This window comes from Gambusia affinis, linkage group LG05 (assembly GCF_019740435.1).
Source record: "Gambusia affinis linkage group LG05, SWU_Gaff_1.0, whole genome shotgun sequence".
Lineage (NCBI taxonomy): Eukaryota > Metazoa > Chordata > Actinopteri > Cyprinodontiformes > Poeciliidae > Gambusia > Gambusia affinis.
This window is the reverse complement of record NC_057872.1, coordinates 28,766,277-28,784,923: the sequence shown is the minus strand read 5'-3', so window position 1 is coordinate 28,784,923 and position 18,647 is coordinate 28,766,277. Positions and strand designations below refer to the sequence as shown.

General features: G+C 38.6%; 1 protein-coding gene across 3 annotated transcripts; it reads left to right on the top strand.

Moving 5' to 3' along the window:
- Nucleotides 1-2,095: 2,095 nt before the first annotated feature.
- si:dkeyp-77h1.4 lies at nucleotides 2,096-18,135 on the top strand. Of its 3 annotated transcripts, none has more exons than XM_044117026.1 (11): nucleotides 2,096-2,312; nucleotides 7,719-7,784; nucleotides 8,024-8,044; nucleotides 8,155-8,427; nucleotides 9,891-10,011; nucleotides 10,160-10,335; nucleotides 10,560-10,702; nucleotides 11,690-11,837; nucleotides 13,461-13,642; nucleotides 13,730-13,810; nucleotides 14,809-18,135. In XM_044117026.1, the coding sequence occupies exons 2-11, from the start codon at nucleotides 7,739-7,741 to the stop codon at nucleotides 15,586-15,588; spliced, it is 1,971 nt and encodes a 656-aa protein (XP_043972961.1). In that variant the 5' UTR covers nucleotides 2,096-2,312; nucleotides 7,719-7,738; the 3' UTR covers nucleotides 15,589-18,135. The 3 variants fall into 3 exon arrangements, with proteins under 3 accessions (XP_043972961.1, XP_043972959.1, XP_043972960.1); XM_044117024.1 differs by having other exon boundaries at nucleotides 2,097-2,312; nucleotides 13,730-13,822; XM_044117025.1 differs by lacking the exon at nucleotides 2,096-2,312 and adding an exon at nucleotides 2,358-2,537 and having other exon boundaries at nucleotides 13,730-13,822.
- Nucleotides 18,136-18,647: the final 512 nt, after the last annotated feature.

Here is an 18,647-nt window from a genome sequence, read left to right as displayed (position 1 = left end):
GTACAGCCAGAACTGGTTCTAATGAAAGACATCATCACCTGCTGCGGCGCTACCTTCCTGAAAAAGACGCCAGTCGAGTCCAGAGCTGTAGATGTTGTCTTGTGTTGTTATTCTGACTCACCGCTCCTCTGTCCCCCGACTCTCCGTCTCTCAGCCTCGGACCGTAGTGATTTCTTGTGAGGAGGACCTGCGGCTGTGTGGCCCCGCCGTGTCTGCGTCTCTTCCTGTTGTCACGGCTGAGTTTATTCTCCCAGGAATCCTGCAGAGTCGATTTGCAGACTCATGCACTTTCTCCCTGTGCCACCAACCCACATCCTGCTGAGGGTAGAGGAAGAGGCCGAGAGAAGAGTTAGCGCACGATATCTCACTGAGAAAATGTTTGGGTTTGTCCATCTCTTTGAGATTAAATGACAAACTTTCTGTCTGCGTGAAAAGTTAGGAATGTGTTTACCATCGAATGTAAATAAATTTTCTAGGTACGTTGTTTTTGCATCAGGTGATAGTGTTTGTTTTCTATTTGCTTACAACGTCTACAACGTGTCCCTAGAGGCTGGACTCATGAAGCAGATATGTTTCCGCCATGAAGTTTGATATGTTTGAATCATGTGTGTGTGTGTGTGTGTGTGCGTGTGTGGGTGTGCGTGTGCGTGCGCGTGTGTGTGTGTTGAAGGCTCTTTATTGAAATCCATCTGCTCCAGATGTCTGTAGGTACAACAAGCTTGTTTCCTGTGCTGATAAAACGTGTGTAGTGCCTTTTATACGTTAGATGACCATGTGCTCACCACTGTGTCTAGTGCTCCTGTTTCCATTAAGCAGCTCCACTCCATTAAGGCATCAATCAATCTCATCGCCTTCAGGGAGAGATGCACACCATGATTTCCTCCTAGCTATGATGCTGCTGCAGCAGCAACATTTTATCCTGTTGGCCCATCACACACCTTCAGTACATGTGAAACTCTTACTGGGTTTTTGCTGTAAGTGGACAGAGATTGTATCAAATCATGAAAACATTAAAGGTTTTGTATATGTTGCAATTGTTTGTATTTAATCTTCTTGCTACGTTGTTTGCATAAGTATCTCAAATTATTCATTTTGCTTACAATATGTCTCGTTTTGATGGTTTGTTAGAAATATTTCAAAAACAAAACCCTCCTGATAGTTGTACTTGAATCTCTCTAAGTCAAAATTATGACTTCGCAAGTTTATAACTTTGACATTTTAACATTTTTAGATCTCAATAAAGAGATATCTAGCTTGTAGTTATGAGGACACCCCTACATCATATTTATGATAGCCTATATGTTTTATTGTCCCACCATGGGAATGTCATGTATATCAGCAGGAAGTTGCAGGTAAACAGCAAAAACAAAAAAAAGAAAACGGTAAGGACAAATTAAAATATAGGGGAAGTAATATTATACAGTTAAAAAATAGTGCACTGAAATTCAAGGAAATGGGCAGCTGAATGTATTTCTGCATTGAAAACAGCAACAGTTTATTTTTAAGAAATCTGAAAAAACTCCAAATTGCAGCAAGAATTTATTTGAATGAGAAAACGTGCAAATAATAGCATGGATGTGAAAATGTATAAATGCATTGTGTTGTACCTAACTTCTTCCATCCATCTTTCGATCCATTTTCTAGCACCCTTGTTCCTACTGGGGTCAGGAGGGCCGCTGGTGTCCATCTCCAGCTAACTTTCAGGCGAGAGGCGGGGTCACCCTGGGCAGGTCGCCAATCTGTCGCAGTTTAACTTCCTCCATTTTAATAAATATTTTTGATTTGTTAGTGAAAACATCTCCATAGTGTCTTTCAGGGGAACGCAAAAAATCAAGTGCCGCAAATTGCCCGCGCACCGCACTTTGGACACCCCTGACCTGACATTAATAAAATGGGACCAATAAAAAACTATCTTATTTTTACGAAATAAAAGCTATAACAGAAGGGATTATTCTACTGAAACAACGAGGGAAATATATTTCAAATATTATTCTGACGTAAATAATGTAGCCAAAGTAGCATAGCTATAGCTTAAACTAACACAGATTTTAATATCGTCGGGTCGTGATGTAGTTCTGGACGCCGTGGCCCCGGTGTTTCCCGAACTCGAGTCGAGTGGTTCCGAGAGCGGAGCCCGACATATTCTGATCATCTTCCAAATGTTGGTGCTCGAGTCGTGAAGTGCAGCTCCTCAGAGGAGGCTGGAAGGGAGGGAGAGCAGGCAAGCATTCCTGCAGTGAATCACCTCTGAAAAGCGTCCTTACATCAGCATCAGCTGGACTGCAACCCTGACCGGCCGGCGGAAGAACGAGGTAGGCGGGTTATGGCTTTTTTCATCCTGCCTTCGTGAGCCGAGGAGCGTGTGTGGGTCCTACAAATGTGTCTGGAGCGGGACGGGTTAAATTTTGCAGGGTTTTTTCTGTTGGATGAGCTGTCCCGACTCGGATGTGACCGATCCACACTTTGAGCTGCCATGCAGGTTTATCACCGGAGAGGAAAGGTGTGAAATGATCTTCAGCTCTTTTAAAACCATCCAGGTATGGAACCTGCTGCAGGAGAGACCTAATCATAGTTTAAGGGCTATAAATATATCTGAAAATATGCATATGGATGCAGAAACGTCTTTATATATTTAAAAAAATATCTATCATTATGCCAAATATATATTTAAATATATTTTAAAAATTCAAATATATAGTCATTTAGATTCTTTTTGATATATTCGTCTTACTTATTTTCTCTCTGGTGTCATATAATATCATTTTTCTGAGATAAATCTTGTAGGTTCTGGCCTGGAGCTTTCTCATTCTGCTTAATGAGACCTTAGTGGTTCAAAGCAATTTCTTATAACGTGAATTTGTTGTATGCAGTCTTACTTTAGGCTTATACATATAAAGATATTCTGTTTTTCTGTTTATTATTCCTGCATGTATCTCCGACCCATCCCCTCTCTCCCGTCCCTCATGTCCTCTGATTTTAATGGAGCTGACAGGTGCAAGCAATATGGTGGAAACATGTCTGATCCTTTAGTTCACTGCAGCTGAAGGAAATAGGTTATCAGCAGCTACAGGCTTCTTCTGAGAGATAAATGTTGGAAATTTGAAAATTGCCCTGACAGTATGGTTATTTCATGTTTCTTCTTCCCTGTGTGAGAGGAGGTGTTTCCGAAAATCTTGAGTTTGTTGCAAACATTAATCATTTCATCCTTATATAACAAAGCCTTTATTCCTTTTTTTGGTTCCTTATAACTTATAAATGAGCACAGTTTGTGCCTAGATGCATCTGAGCTGACTTAGAGTAGCCCTGCACATCATAGTTGCACTTGACCTCCTGTCCTCCAGCTCTTTTACAAAAGCAGCAAAGTGAAAACGAAGAAGAAATGATGAAGGCACAGGGTTTGCTTTGTAGGCTCCCACACATCTGCAGTCACTGAAGGCGGGGGGGACAATGACATGTCTGTCCCCGTTCAGCGAGCAGCGAGAGGAGCAGGCCATGATTTCTGAGTGGGATTCACTTGCTTGGATTGTAGAAGATCATGCTGATGATGATGAGGAGGAGTAGATTAAAGAGACTTGTTAGAGAGAGAGGAATGGAGAATCAGGGAGAAACTTAAGAAAAGTGGGATATTTATAAAGAGAAGACGGCCATATTGAGGGGAGGAGATTTATGAAAGAGAAAGAGGATGGAAAACTAACACTCAGATATGCAAAAGAAAATAGAGGCTGTTGGAGGAAACAGTAAAAGATTTAGTGATTTAAACAGAGTATAAATGATAGAAAATTCAAATTCAATTCAAAAATACATTGATTATCCCAAATAAACCGAATAATAGGTTTCTGAGTGGTGTGTCTGCATGTGTATATGTATATACATCTATATATACATATACACACACACACACATCGTTCATGTATCTATACAGATAGATAGATATTGTATGTTATCCATCCATCCATTTTCTGAACACCCTTCGTCCATAATGGGGTCGGGGGGTTGCTGGTGCCCATCTTCAGCTGCGTCCCGGGCGAGAGGCGGGGTACACCCTGGACAGGTCGCCAGTCTGTCGCAGGGCATATTGTATGTTATATTATAGCAAATCATATTTATTATCTAAGTCATGATTATTAGACACCTAATTAATGAGAAGAGAAAAACTTTTGTTTTCGCATGTAAAAAGAATCAATGCATTATATCAAATTCCAGATTTGTTCATATATTGGGTTTTTCATGCTTGCCTCAATAGATGCTGCTAATGTAAGAAAAGTACAAAAAAATCCATTGTTTTGTTTTCACATATAGAAAAAAGTAAAGTATTTCTAATTATACAACTTTTAAGATTTCCCCTACAAGAAGCTACGAATCAGATGCTAACTTTAGCTTTAGCCGTTATTGCATCGTCACTGTGTTTAAAAATGATTTGTCTCTTGCTTGTCTGTCTCACAATTAAGATTATATAAATATAAATATAAAATTTATACAATTTTTGCCTGATTAAAAGGTGTGGAGACTTCTTTAAAGCTGTTGTAAGAACTTTGATGGGTTAGCCCAACGAACACCATTAGCTTTTGTCAAAATAACGGAGCACTTCAGGATCTACTTCCTTTGTAACTTCAAAATAAGAACCTCAGCTATAGTTACAGGTCAGGGTTAAAATCCTGGGTTCATAATAACAGTCTGCACATTTTATACAAGATAAAGTCAAACGCTGACAGCTGCTCATTTCCTGTCGACTGAATTGTGTCATTGTATTCTACCACCTTTATCAATACATGAGGATCGCAAAGAGATAACTTGGCTTGATCAGGGGTCTTAATCTGCCATGTTTCATACAAATTAACTTTATCAAAAATGGATTATTCCAGGATTCCAGTCATATGGTTCATATTATTAGCCACTACATTACCTGTATTTCTGTGTCGATATGTTTGTGCTCACTTGGGACTCTTTTACTTCTTGCTTCAAAAGCTTCCCAGAAACAGAAAAAAATATTACAGTTTCTTTTTTTTTTTTTACATTTTGCTTCAGGATCTTGCTTTGAAACAGATTGCCAATGAGGCCAACTGCTGTGACAAACAGATGGACATGTTTCCCTTCTCTTGTTCCACCACAGCCAACCAATCCTGCACCTCACATTACTGCTTTAATTAAATGTTCATTTCTGTCAGGAGCAGCAAGCAGTCATTTGTTTTGTTGCTGCAATCAGAGCAGGATTGCGCACCTACACAGGACATTTCAAACCCTCAGTATTAAGTTAAAAAGACGGATCGGGACTGATCTCATCAATTGTAAATGTATTAATGGTTTGTCTTGCAGGAAACAATGCTTGGTGCAACACATTTGGTTTCAGATACAATAGAGTGAGTGGGCTGTTAGGCTCCCTGCCCAGAGTGAAGAGGCTTTTGTGACGTTAGAAACAAACAGCATTTCTGGTTGTCAGATTATGACAGTGCAAAATGCATTCATTAAATAACTGCTAACAGCGAAGAGCTGCTGTTCTCTGGAAACCTGCTAATATTACACATCTTAATTCTGGAGGTAGATATTAAAATTTTAATTATCTCCAGACAGACTGGCAGGTCTTATGGTGTCTCTCGTGTTGCAAAGAGACACTTTAATCTTTGCTGCATGTTTAATGGCCGCTGCAAAGTGTGACTGCAAGCACTGCAGGTGTCCCTCCCATTCCTCTTCTGGGCTGTGTAAGAGAAAACTGCAGCAAAACCTTTTCTCTACAAACCTTCATCATGTTTTCCCCCAGATAAATCTGCAACATCATCATAATTCTTCCTTCGGTGTTCCAGCGTAATTCTTCTGAGGAAAACAAACTTCCCGCTACCCTTTTTGGTTCTACAAATTTCCTGATTTAAATTCAGCTAAGACATTATTCTGCTCTCTGTTGCTTCATGTCTCAAGATTTATGAACGATTATGTTTTAATTCAGCCGAGCAACCAGCAGTATATGACAATGCCAGGTGGCCCTCATGAAAATGCGCATCCTTCTCCAAGTAATGACCTTTTTTAATGAGTGACTTTTGGGAAGGTCTTTAAACTGCTTCTTTGCAAAAAATACAGCAGATTTTTAACTAAATGGAGGGTTTGCTGTGAAATCAAACAGCTTTCTCAACAGAATCTGGAATACAGAGAGATTTTATCCCTGTTGACCAACTGTAACCCAGACACAGTGTCAGATATATTTAATTTGCAGAGGCTGCAAGAATCTCTGCAGGCAGATCAGATGGCATAAAAAAGAAGGAAACAAAGGATAGACTAAAGAAAGAAAAAAGGAAGGAGGGAAGGAAAGAAGCAGAGAGAAACAAAGAAAGATAGAAAGAAGGTTTACATTTCTCTTTTCCATTCTTGTTGCAGTAAACGACTCTTTCTGTCAGCTGTTTTCGTGCTGCACTGTTCGTCTTTCATCACTGCAGCTTTTTCTTTCCTCTCCTGAACTTGTAAAATCAGAACCACACATATCTCAAAAAACTTAAGATATAACTTAAACTTATCAGATCCTCTAATTTTACTTTTTATAGGTTTATGTTTCAGTAAAATGAACATTGTTCTTTTATTCTATGAACTACTACCAACATATCTCTGAAATACCCAGCAAATATTTTGTATTTATTTGCAGTAAATGAGAAATGGTCAAAATAGCAAAAAAGATGCAGTGCTTTCAGACTTTAAATAAATCAAAGAAAACAAGTTCATATTCATTTAGAAACAACAATACTAATATTTTAACTCAGGAATAGTTCAGAAATAAGTATTTGTTGGAATAACCAGGAGGTTTTCAGTGGGGTTCAGTGCAGTGGGCTCTTAGTTTTTTCCAGAGCTGTCTTTCTTTAAGTCCAGACTTGATGCCTGGACTTAGATGAGACTGAAATCCACAGGAACCATTCTCCTTCTGCTTGTTAATTGGGATTACTAACTTTGTTTTTCCTTATTAGTATTGCTTTTATGTGAAATCACAACATACATTTTGTAAGTTTACCCAACCCCCCCTCACCCCCCCCCCACCCCCCCACACACACACACACGTCCACATGCATTTTCAGCATTAATATAATTCATTTGGACTTTTATTTATGCATCTCAATTGCTCCTTCTCAAGAGTGAAATGTTTATATACACAGATTTTAAAAGCAAAACTTGCCAGCAAACGTTTGAATTTACTGGGCATTAAAAAAAAAATCCAAAACAGAACTCTGGTGTAATTCTGTCAGGATATTTGACCACTATTCTTATGAGAAATGGAAGACGTCAATTAAATTTAATTGTCTGGTTTTGTGGTAAGATGTGGGATGCTATGAAAAAGCATTGCATTACTGGAAAGTGAATTTGAATTATAAGATGTTTTTACAAAATGTTGGTTTGACACACTCGTGCTACTGGCCTATTGCAGCTCTAACAGATGTGCTTGTTTGTCAGATTCAATTTTCCAAATTAAAGGTGAAACAGGATTTCAAGATTTATGTTGGTCTCATTTTTCTACACCACAAAAGCTATTTCATTGGGAATGTGGACACTTTAGATTTTCTAAATTTTATTGGATGATAGCTGGTGTTCTTAGAGCATACTTCATCTTTTTTGTGTGTGATTAAGTCACTGCATAAAAATAAAAAATATTTTTTAATTCAATTTTATACATATCTACAAAGAGCACAATTAAAAACAATTTTTTTTTGTTTTAAAACTGTAAACATCTATTTTTTTTTCCTTTTCAGATACGAGGGAATCTTCCAAAATGACGCCAGTCACAGTGATTGCGCTCAGTTTTCTTATCTCTGCAGGTATGTGGAGTAAAAATCAACGTTTCTGATGCATTAACAAACATTGGAAACCATTTTTACTGTACAGCTTCATTTTATGTTTTAAATTTAATATTATAGTAAAAAGTGTGAAACAGTCTTTTTATGGAAGTGATGTCTAATATTAATTAGTTTGTTATGCTATAAAATGAAACAACTGATTAGAAATAGATAAAATGTTTTCAATTTGTTCTTTAATGCTGTTTTATTTAATTTTGCAGCTATCTCTGCCCCTCTAAAAGGTAGAAGTGCCTCTTATCACCAAATCACATGATTCTGATGCATCACTTATGAGGTTTCCTTTCCCTCTGATTGGAAATGTTTACTTACTTTCTCTTTTCTTCTGATCCAGAAACGGAGCAATCCGTAACGCTATTCCATGGAGAGGATTTCCACATCCTGCTGCCGTCACAAGACGTGGAGGTCACATTCAAGAACCGTTCCGACCCTCGGAAGACCTCGGTGCTGATGAGGGGCGGCAAAGTGATCGGCACTCGGGTCAAACCCACCCTGCACCTCAACTACATCAACATAGAGGCTGTGGGTGAAGGGGACGAAGGGCTGTACATCCTGAAGGATTCCAAGGATGCGAGTCTCATCAAGCAAATTTCACTAATAGTCCGAGGTACAGAGCAACACGACACATCGGGAATGCTCTGGAAGGGCGATAAAACACATTTTCTGCTGAAAATTGGAAATATGAAACACACTGTGATTTGATTTGATTTGTTTATTTCAAACAAGACAAGCAATCAGTAAGACAGAGAAAAAAGATTTTGTTTTTCTCTACTTTTTTGTTTGAAAAGGAGTAGGAAGAAGTGAACACTTACTCCATATCTCAATTTAATAAAAATATAAACTGAAATATATCACTTACCAACTCAATAATTATCAAAAAACTCTAATTGAAATAATTATTATCTGTCTGTTCAATATACTGTGCTAACAAACCAACAAACAAACAAAAATAAACTTGATTTAAATTGCAACAATGAAAATAAACAGATAAATTAATAAAAGGACATATAATTACCTACAGACAAAAGTATAACAATGACATTACAGTCACAGTAACACCATTTATCTGCTGTCTTCTGTCATGCTAACTAGCCTACATTTTCTTGGCTGGCTCTGTTGTGTTGAACCAGCTGTAGAGGACAAGGGGAAGGGTGTGAGCAGCATGTACATGAGCTTGATCAACAGCACTAAGATCCTCCTCCTGGCTCTCATTGGTTGTTTCTCACCCAGCAGTTTATTTTTGTAGTTTCTGAAATAGGTTTAATAAATATGTATAATACATTTTTTTAAATTAAAGTTTCATACCCAAGCTTTAATGTGGATTTTTTCCTCTCTAAAATGGGTTTATTTAATAAAAATGTGCACCTTTCTTTCAGTGTTTGATTATACTACTGCCACCAAAGGTTTAATTTCTTTAATTTATTCAAATCTTAACCAGAGGTTACAATTAAAGTGAATGGTTTTCTACTTTAGGCCCCAGGCCAGCGTCGGAGTCAATGTTGTCACGTCAGTCGCTTCTTTTTCCAGTCAGATTAATCCCACGCAAACACAAGAGACTGTTTATTTGAACTCAGACTGTGGATGAAAGCGACTGCAGTAAGTGGGTACAGAGCCACATGGAGGGAGTAATGTGAGCTAATGAAGAGGTGCATTTGGTTTTTGACAGTAAGAGCAAAGCTGGAGATGTCAGGCAACAATTATCCAGCTCTTTACTTGTCCCTATTTCTGTCCATCCCCTCTGTTTTCCTGTCCTTATCTGGTCTCTTCTGTCTTTCCTCCTGTTTAGTTTTGTTCATACCCTATCATTTTCATTACCCTGATGTTTCCGGGTCACTGCTCCTTTCCTTTTGTGCATTTAGTCCCTTTTTTTTCTACATCTGCCAAGCTGTTTTTCCTTTCTTTTCCCTTCACAGTACCGTTTTCCTGTCATTTCTTATTTCAGCTCAGGCAAGTAATCCAGCCTCATTGGCCTTTGTGAAATTGTCAGGCACTTTCCTGTCAACTCTATTTAAATTTGCTGCTCCCGTTCACTCATAGATAAAATGCTCATCCCCTTGTTTTACCCTCCAGACTGCACCATCGAGCAAATTATCAAATATGGCGGGAACTTCCATATTCCAGTGGTGAATGTGAACGCCCCCATCACTCTGGAGTACAAACCCAGTTCAGTGGAGGCCAACCTGACGTCCAGGTAGAGTCGGCAAAATCACACTGACTTTCTGAACCCAAGATTTAGAACTGACATTTTTCAGCCTTGACGCAAATGCGCTGAGACAAGTCTGAGACGCATCGAGAAAAAGTTGAGAAAGGTTCACCGTCTTCGACTTTCGTCCCTGCAGACCGGCGCTTGTGGTGCTGACGGCTGCTGGGGTCTCCACCGAGCCTTACCGAGGTCGCATCAACGTCAACGAGCGATCCATCACCATCAGCGCGGTTACAGGCGTCGATGAGGGCAGCTACACCGTCAGGGACAACAAAGGGGTTATCAAACAGAAAGTGTGCCTGAATGTCATAGGTGAGGACAGCTGATGAAGGCTGAATATTTATCTTTACCTGTGCATGACTTGCTTTAGTGTCTTCATTCAGGATGTTGTTGTTGCTCTAGTGTTGTGCTCCCTGGCATGCAGTAATGGCTTTTTAAAGACTGAAATCTTAATGGTAGGCTAATGCACTTATAGTCTGTAAGCAGAGAGACTGTGAAGTTATCAGATTTCCTCCCTTCTCTGTTGTCTCTTTCAGAGCACAGAAACTTTGTGCTCCTTTCTGCTGATGAGAGACTGAAGATCAACCTGATTCTAAACAGCTCCTTGGTCCAACTCCACTACACCCGAGACTCAGACTCCTCAGCCGTCCTGCTGATGGACAAGGGAGAGTTCACAAGTGTAGCTACATACAAACTCTTATTTTCTTCAAAGATATTGCAAAATATTAGAACCGTTGTGTTGGGTTGCAAAAAAACAACCCAATCTGGGCTCTTTTTGGTTGGATGACAAAATTTACAATTAATATGTGACACTGTATAAAATATGGGTCTTATGATGTGTTTGGGAAAGGACCAAAGTTCAGAGACTAACTGTAAAACAAAGAAAACAGAGTTCTTAAATGATGCACAATATGGAGAAATAACAAGATAGTTATATAGTTGTTGCTCCAACTGCCACAAGTGAGAGTCTCGGTTGGAGCGGGTCATGGAGGTCAGACAGAGAAATATGGAAGAAGTAAAAACCAGGAGTGTAAACACTAATGACAAGAAACTAGACAAACTAATAAGAAGAAATGTGCAGCAGCTGCAGGGACACAAAGAGAGCTCAAGAAATTCACTAATGTGGCAACAATTTACCAATAATAACAAATACAGTCAAAATATGACAATATGTCTAACATAAATTATCAAGTAAATGATCAAAACACGAATAGCTGTGGATTGTGACAATAAATTCTCCATACTGATTTTGTTTGAGCATATTTGGTCAAACTGAAAATGTTGAAATGTTGGCCATAGTTGCTAATTTCACTGACTAGAGAAATAAATGTAAAAATCTCTTGAGTCATTTTTTGTTTCTTAGATTTCATTCAACCAGTAATTAAATCTCTAATAGAAAATGGGACAAAATAACAAAACAATGTAATTGAATCAGAGTTTAAAGTATTTATTTATCTTGTTTTATTTTTCTTTATCTTGTTTCAATGCTTCCCCTTATGGTGAGTTAGCTATGACAAGTCATAATTTGCTTATATATTAACAATATCTTTGTCTACTTTTATCACCTGTTTCAGTACGACAGCTATTAATTATTAATCCCATTACATGCACTAAGATGTCAGCACATCTTCTTCATGTTTTCTAATTAAACATTGTTTCATTCCAGGCTCAAGCAGATCTTGGTTTCAAGGACCGGCTCTCTGTGGAGGATTCGATGGTCTTTCTAGATCAGATCAAGAGCTCAGATGCTGGACTCTTTAAGATCACAGACTTGCAGGGATTCACCGTGTCCACCGTCCATCTGGGATTGAAAGGTAAGCCGGGAATAGAGCAAACTGAGACGAGATTGGTGCCACAAGTCGTGACTTTTGGTTTAAAACTTAATAAATTACACAAAGTGATAAAAGAAAATGTTTTGACATACACAGAAAAGACTGAAAAGATTTCTGTTGAGTCAAAATTGACAACTCCGAAATGTTGATCACACTGCAAGGAATCCTAAGACCTGAGTTGATGTGATCCACTAGACCACATGTGTTAAACTTAAGGCGCATGGGCCTAATCCGGCCCGCCATAGCTTTTCATGTGGCCCTCTAGATTCTTAACTAAACACTATGTGTGCTTAAACATTAAGTTATCAATAAAATCAATGCAGTTTTTATCTGTTTACTGCCAAATTATATCAACCAGTCCCTCCAGTTTCTTGAGAATTATCATGGAAATTCACGCATACACAAATACATAGTTGTGAGTTTATTGCAGATTTCTCTCAAAATTTGTCAAAAAGTTTCTTACTTGTACTAAACAGCTGCCTCAGCTTTAACTGATGTCATATTATAGTCCACGATCTATACAGCGAGTAATAAAACATTGTGTTTACCGTCATAAATAAGCAAAATTATCACAAATATTTCCAAAATAGTACCACAAACTTATGATTTTTGATTTAGGATTTTTATGGCGAAAAAAGTCACAAAAAGTATCACAAAATCCATAAGGGACTGAATAGATGTTCAAAAATTGTATTCAATTTGAAGAATTTATCGATATGTTAACAGTTTGTCAACAGGTTTTATCCATACATTCTGGCACAACCGGCCCTTTAAGAGCATTCATGATTTTGATGTATACAAAAATGAGTATGACATCCTGATCTAGACCATCCAATATTTCTAAGACCAGTAACAGCCAGTAAAGTGATTTGAAGACTGGTGTCATGTGATGCATTTTCCTAGTGTTGGTCAGGACCCTGGCAGCAGCCCGACTGATGTTTGGCTGCAAGGGACTTTGACCAAGTGATAACTGGAGTATAAATTTGTGCGTCATCAGCATACACATGGCAAAAGATTTTGTAATACTACATAATTCAAGTCAAGTGAAGCATGCATATATTGAATCAAAGTGTTCAAAGGACTGAGGAACTCCAGATGGGTGGGTTTTTTTTATATCCATAATGACCAAATGACACAAAGTAAGTCCCATTTGCTTAATAAAATCTGAACCAGCTAAGCTCATTACCAGTAAGTCACACTCATTTTTCAGAAGACATAAGTTTTTGATGCCCCTTTGTTTAAATGTATAATATTTCAAACCTTTACCAGAACATGTTCAGGGCTGTGGTGTTGTTGAAAACCTGAAAAGATTTTAAAGATTTTTCTTCTTTTTCATAAGAAGTAAATTTGTTGCTAAACTGCCTTTTCAATTATTTCTTTTTTTCAAAATTATTATGTTAGATATTAATCTACAATATAACCTAAGCATCCATGAGAGGTTTGAACATGGCAGTGTTTGCCTCCTAAACAAATGTTACGCTCTGTAATTTCAACACACATCTTACAGAAATGGGGTTGTGTGTTTTTTTTCTCCTTTCTTGATAAGGAGGAATTTACCTTTGGTTGTTAAAACTCAATATGCTACTTCTCTCTGCCTCCCCACAGCCTACAAAATGGAGTCCCTCTATGTGGCCATCATTGCCCTGCTGGGCCTGCTGGCTTTCCTTCTGCTGGTTTGCCTTCTGTCCTGCCTGATCAAAGTGAAGAAGAGGGCCAAGAGGGCCGCTGCACTGGAGAAACTGGCTCAGAACGCTGGCAAAGAAGACGAGGGCGAGGCCTTTAGACAGGTCTGATATATTCACAATCACATGTGACAACCAAGATTTCTCCAATGCAATTATTATCCTTCATGTGTTTGTGCTGAATCGTTACAGGTGGTCAAGAACATCACTAAACTGAGCGAGGAGTCCAAGCATTCCCAAGCGGACAATACAGAGAAATCTCAAAGCACTGAGGTAGATATCAAGGTAAGGAGACATCACACCCCATTTTTAAGCTAAGACAGAGAAGTTTTAATAATGACTGAATATTTTTTTATGCTGTTTTCTGCGTTTAGACAGTTGCAGCTTATTCAGAACGCTGCTGCTAGAGTCCTGACTAAGATCAAGAAAGTGGATCACATCAGTCCAGGTCTCAGATTCCTTGCAGTGGCTTCCTGTGCAACAAAGAATAAAAGCGTTGAATGAATTAGGGCCAAAATGTATCTCTGATCTGTTCATGTTTTATAAACTGTACTGACTTCTCAGGTCTTCTGGGAGTTATCTGATTTTCCTAAAAAGGTTAAAGTAAACATGCAGATTTTCTGCACCACAACAAACTCCCAGAAAACCTGAGGCCTGCCCTAACCTTCAGTTCTCCTAAGTTAAGGCTGAAACTGTTTCTGTTTGCCGCAGCCTTTTATTGAGTTAAATATGTTTCAACCTCGATCCAAAGCCTGCAGCCAGCCCATGCCCGGTTCGTTGTAGCTGAGCTATGACTCGCTCTTCCTGTTCTATGCAATTTCAGCTTACTCCTTCCTTGTTTCCTTTCCTCCTCTGTCTGCAACAGATGGACTCAACTCCAGTTTGTCATGAACATGAATATGATGCTAATTTAGGGCTTTCAAAGGTTCATTTGAGTGGTTCTGCTTACAGGGTGAAGTGGCGATACAGCTTTTCAATAGGAAAGGGTGCAAGAGATTTAATTCATTGTGGCGTTTCTCTAACACATACAGAGTCAAAATTATACACAGACCCTCACTAATTTGAGGATAAAGTCCTGTATAATTTTGACCCTCTGTAGTTTGGAGAGACCAATTCTGGTTTTAAGAGTCAACAAAGTAGGTTTAAATGTGTCTTTAAAAGCCTTAAGTTAGTGTAATACTCAAACCTATGATCAGTGTACGTAAACGTCTCACCTGGACTCTTCAAACTGAACAGCTAATAAAGTTCATTCATTGTCTGTGTGAATGCAGGGTCTGGAGGTTTCTTCTAAAGAGGTTGGCGTTGGTAATCTGGAGACCAGTGACTCCGGCGTTGGCTTCAACACTGCTCTCCCACTCGATACTGACACTGATGTCCCTGATCAAATCCCCGATTCTGAGGCTGTAAGCATCTCTGTTGCTCCTGAAATCAAACCAAGCCCTCCTTCCGCTGCTGAGTCTAAGCCAGCTGCTCCACTGGTACCAGAACCTAAAGCAAGCCCTGTTACTGAAACGAAAAAAGCCCCGGACCCACCCGTTGAAGCAAAGCTGGACATACCCAAACCAGTAGATGCTAAACTTAGCCCAACCCCGAGTATGAAATCTGGTTTGAGTCCAGCTGAAACAAAACCTGCACCCAGTCCAAGTCCAGAACCCAAGACTGGACTGAGTCCAGCTGATCCAAAACCTGCTGCTAGTCCAAGTCCAGAACCTAAGACTAGTCTAAGTCCTGCTGATCCAAAGCCTGCACCCACTCCAAGTCCAGAATCGAAGATTTCCCCACCTGCAGCCACCACTCCAGCACCCGACACTAAGAGTCCAGTGGCTTCAACTCCTGAGCCCACAAAACCGAGCCCAGCAGAACCCATCACTAATGGCACACCAGATCCAGGACCCGATTCCAAAGCAAGCCCTGATCACGCAGAAATCATCACAGACCCAACTCCAAAGGAGGTTTCCACTAAACCCCACGAAGTGGAGCTGAAGTCCAGCAGCGTCGTTCCAGGGGGCAGCAAAGATGGTGCTGCAGCCAAGGATCCGACTACGACCTGAAGGCCACGGCTCCGAAAACACGAGGAGCCCCCACAGATCCCCGTCTACCACCAGACAATCAAACACCCCCTACCAAAATGGTGAGGAAACCACAGCAAGCTGGGGCGATGGCGATACTAAACCCACAGTGATACTCTAACCTTTGAGACTTTCTGACTGACACACAATTTAAATAACAAAAGTGGCTTTTAATCTTTAATTGTTTCAGTTTTGCCGCCTCGTTTTCTATTGATTTTACTGGAAAAACTGCCAAGCTGCAAATTAAATCATTTGCAGAGTTTACAACTAAAATATTAACTCCACATGAAGTGTTTTATAGGATATCCAAAAAAAAGGGGTTGCGGCATTCTACCATATCAGTGGAGCAGAAATTTCGTATTAACCTTGAACTAACCACTGGTTCCCATTGAGACGACTGGTCCTCTAACAGCATGTGGATAAAACTCACAAAACGAAACTTTTTCAGCCTAAGCATGAATGGATTAAATGTTGATGTTATTGATACTGAAGTTTCCATAATAACAAGATTTTCATAAATGTAACCGAATAGAAAAAATTTGCACAAGTAGTATTTATTGTCTTAACCACTAATAGGACTTTATGCACAGATTCAGAAAACATCTTAGATGGTTCAGATGTGTTTTAGCAGAAAATCCCTGAAGTCCTGGTGATCTAGTTTTGGTCAAACCTTTATGTGGTTTTATAAATGACTTTGTTTAAATCCCAGCTGTATTACAGATCACTGTCCAAACTTCATTCACGTCCTATTACCTTCCTTTTTCTGCTTCATATTGGTTTTCCAAGGAGGAAATTCTGAAACAAATCCCAAACAGGTGGAACGCTATTCCTCTAGTAACATGTTTATTTGTTTTTCCTTGCTAATTTTCCTTTTTTATATCTGTTTTCTTTTACTTTAAAGCAATTTAGTACATTCGACTAAAACTTGAAACTCTGAATTTATGAGAAGCCGAATACAAAACAATAAGAGAAATGGTATCTACACTTTTAACCAGAGGGATCTGGATAGTTTTGTCATTACGATTAAAATGAATAAATACAATTGTTTCAAAATAAATATTTACAATCAGCCACTAACCATAGATTATGTTACGTTATAGGTTTATAAATAGTAGTTGGCGTCACAACAAGCAAAAAATCCCAGTGAATTCCTCTTACAGGACAAATTGGACCCAGCACATGTTGATATGTTTTGGTGGCAGTGGCAAAAAGCAAAAATCTCTCTCTGTTATCAGAATAGTTCAGATTTTTTTAATGAGGTTCTGGTGAAAAATTGAAGGAGTTAACATTTACCTTCAGTGTCTCTTGGTGTCTTTATTTTACATAAATACAGGTTATATTAGATTGACAGCAAGTCCGAGAGGGGCCAAGATTAAACTGTACTTCTATAACAGAATAACTGCAGGAACCTTTAAACCAGTTTCATTTGCATTAAATAAACAGAAGCTAATAATTATTGTTCTGGAAAATGGAGATCTGTTGAACCACCACAAACCTTCAAATGTGAAACGAACTGAGAGCCACCTCCAAAGGGTTTAAGGTCAGAGTAACTCACATATAAATAAAGTGTTGCATAGTGCAAAAAATACTACGGCGGTTTATATTAGTGCTATTTTGTTGATTTTTACTCTTTCTTACTTTTATAACAGAGAGTTTCTCTGAAAAGAATCGCTTTACAAGTTTCATTCTGAGGCCATGTTTCACGGAGGAAGATTATTGGTGGTGCACGGCCTCCAAACTTTACCATGTATATAAACATTATATTTTTATTAATAACCACTTAAAATGTGACAATGGTTTAAAGATTTCTACATAAGTATTCACATTAGCCAGTATTTTTTTTAAAGGAGTAGAAGTTCATTTTGGTCTTGGCATCAACTAATCTGAATTTATAGTAAATGAGTTATCTACTGGAGGTTTAATGTTAATTAGCTGTAATCTTTAACTTGACTTCAAAAATTCTGAGCTGTCTCTTTAAGGTGAGTACAGTGTGAGGTTTTAATTGGTGCGTTCACACTGTCTCTTTTAACCTGGTTTGAGTGTGTCCGGCGGTATACAAAAATGCAACCAAAACAATTTCATTGTAAGTTTTCCCTAGTAACAAAACAGGTGCATAAATACATATTTATGTAAGGAAATAAATTTTTCTACCTCATGTTTCCCTGGTACAAGTTTTATATCCTGGAATTAACTAAAAACTTTGGAAATACAGAAGCAGCAAAAAATTATTCAAAGTAAATCATTCAGCTGCACTTCCTTCGTAGTTTTTCCTGATTCAATTCTTAGAAGTAAATGATGATGATTTCTTAAAAAGCCATAAAAGAAGATGTCAGATTTGATACGAAAACAACACAAATTGAAATTATATGCGTATACAAATGTGCCTCAGAGTCGTATAAACCAACAACATCTGCAGTCAGAATGAAAATTTGTAATGTAAATCACTGTAAGGGACTGCCTGGATCTGTGTGGGAACCACCGTCACATTTGGCAATACTGACAATAACCTTTATATAAACACACACACACACACACACATGAAACAACACACACTGTAAATAATGCATGTGTTTGCCAGTTTAACCCTTCAGTGGCTGAATGTTCCTAATGTATAAAGTACTTCTTGTCTCACATTAAACAAATGAAACCTGAACTAATTAAAATTTTCTCCCCAACCTTAAATCCAATATATAAATGCTTTTACAGATGCTATATATACTAATCTTCACTAATGTCTTGAACTAATGTAACAACCCAGATATTAGCTCCTTTTAGCGCAGTTATCAGTGAAACATATCTCTTACACTGTATTAAACATGCTTCGCCTACGTCACTTTAATCATCAACCGCAGCATGCCCAAGACATGTTCTGAGCTTCTTATCGTCCACAAGTCGTACCTATGCGAAGTGATATATCAGTGTTGCAGTTGTTGTGTGTCCGGGACCCGTCTGTTGCGTCTGTGTGCCTACGGTTTGGTTTATGATGTATAAATGATCAAATGTGTGCTGAATCTATGCACTGGCGGTTTGTACAGAGTGAA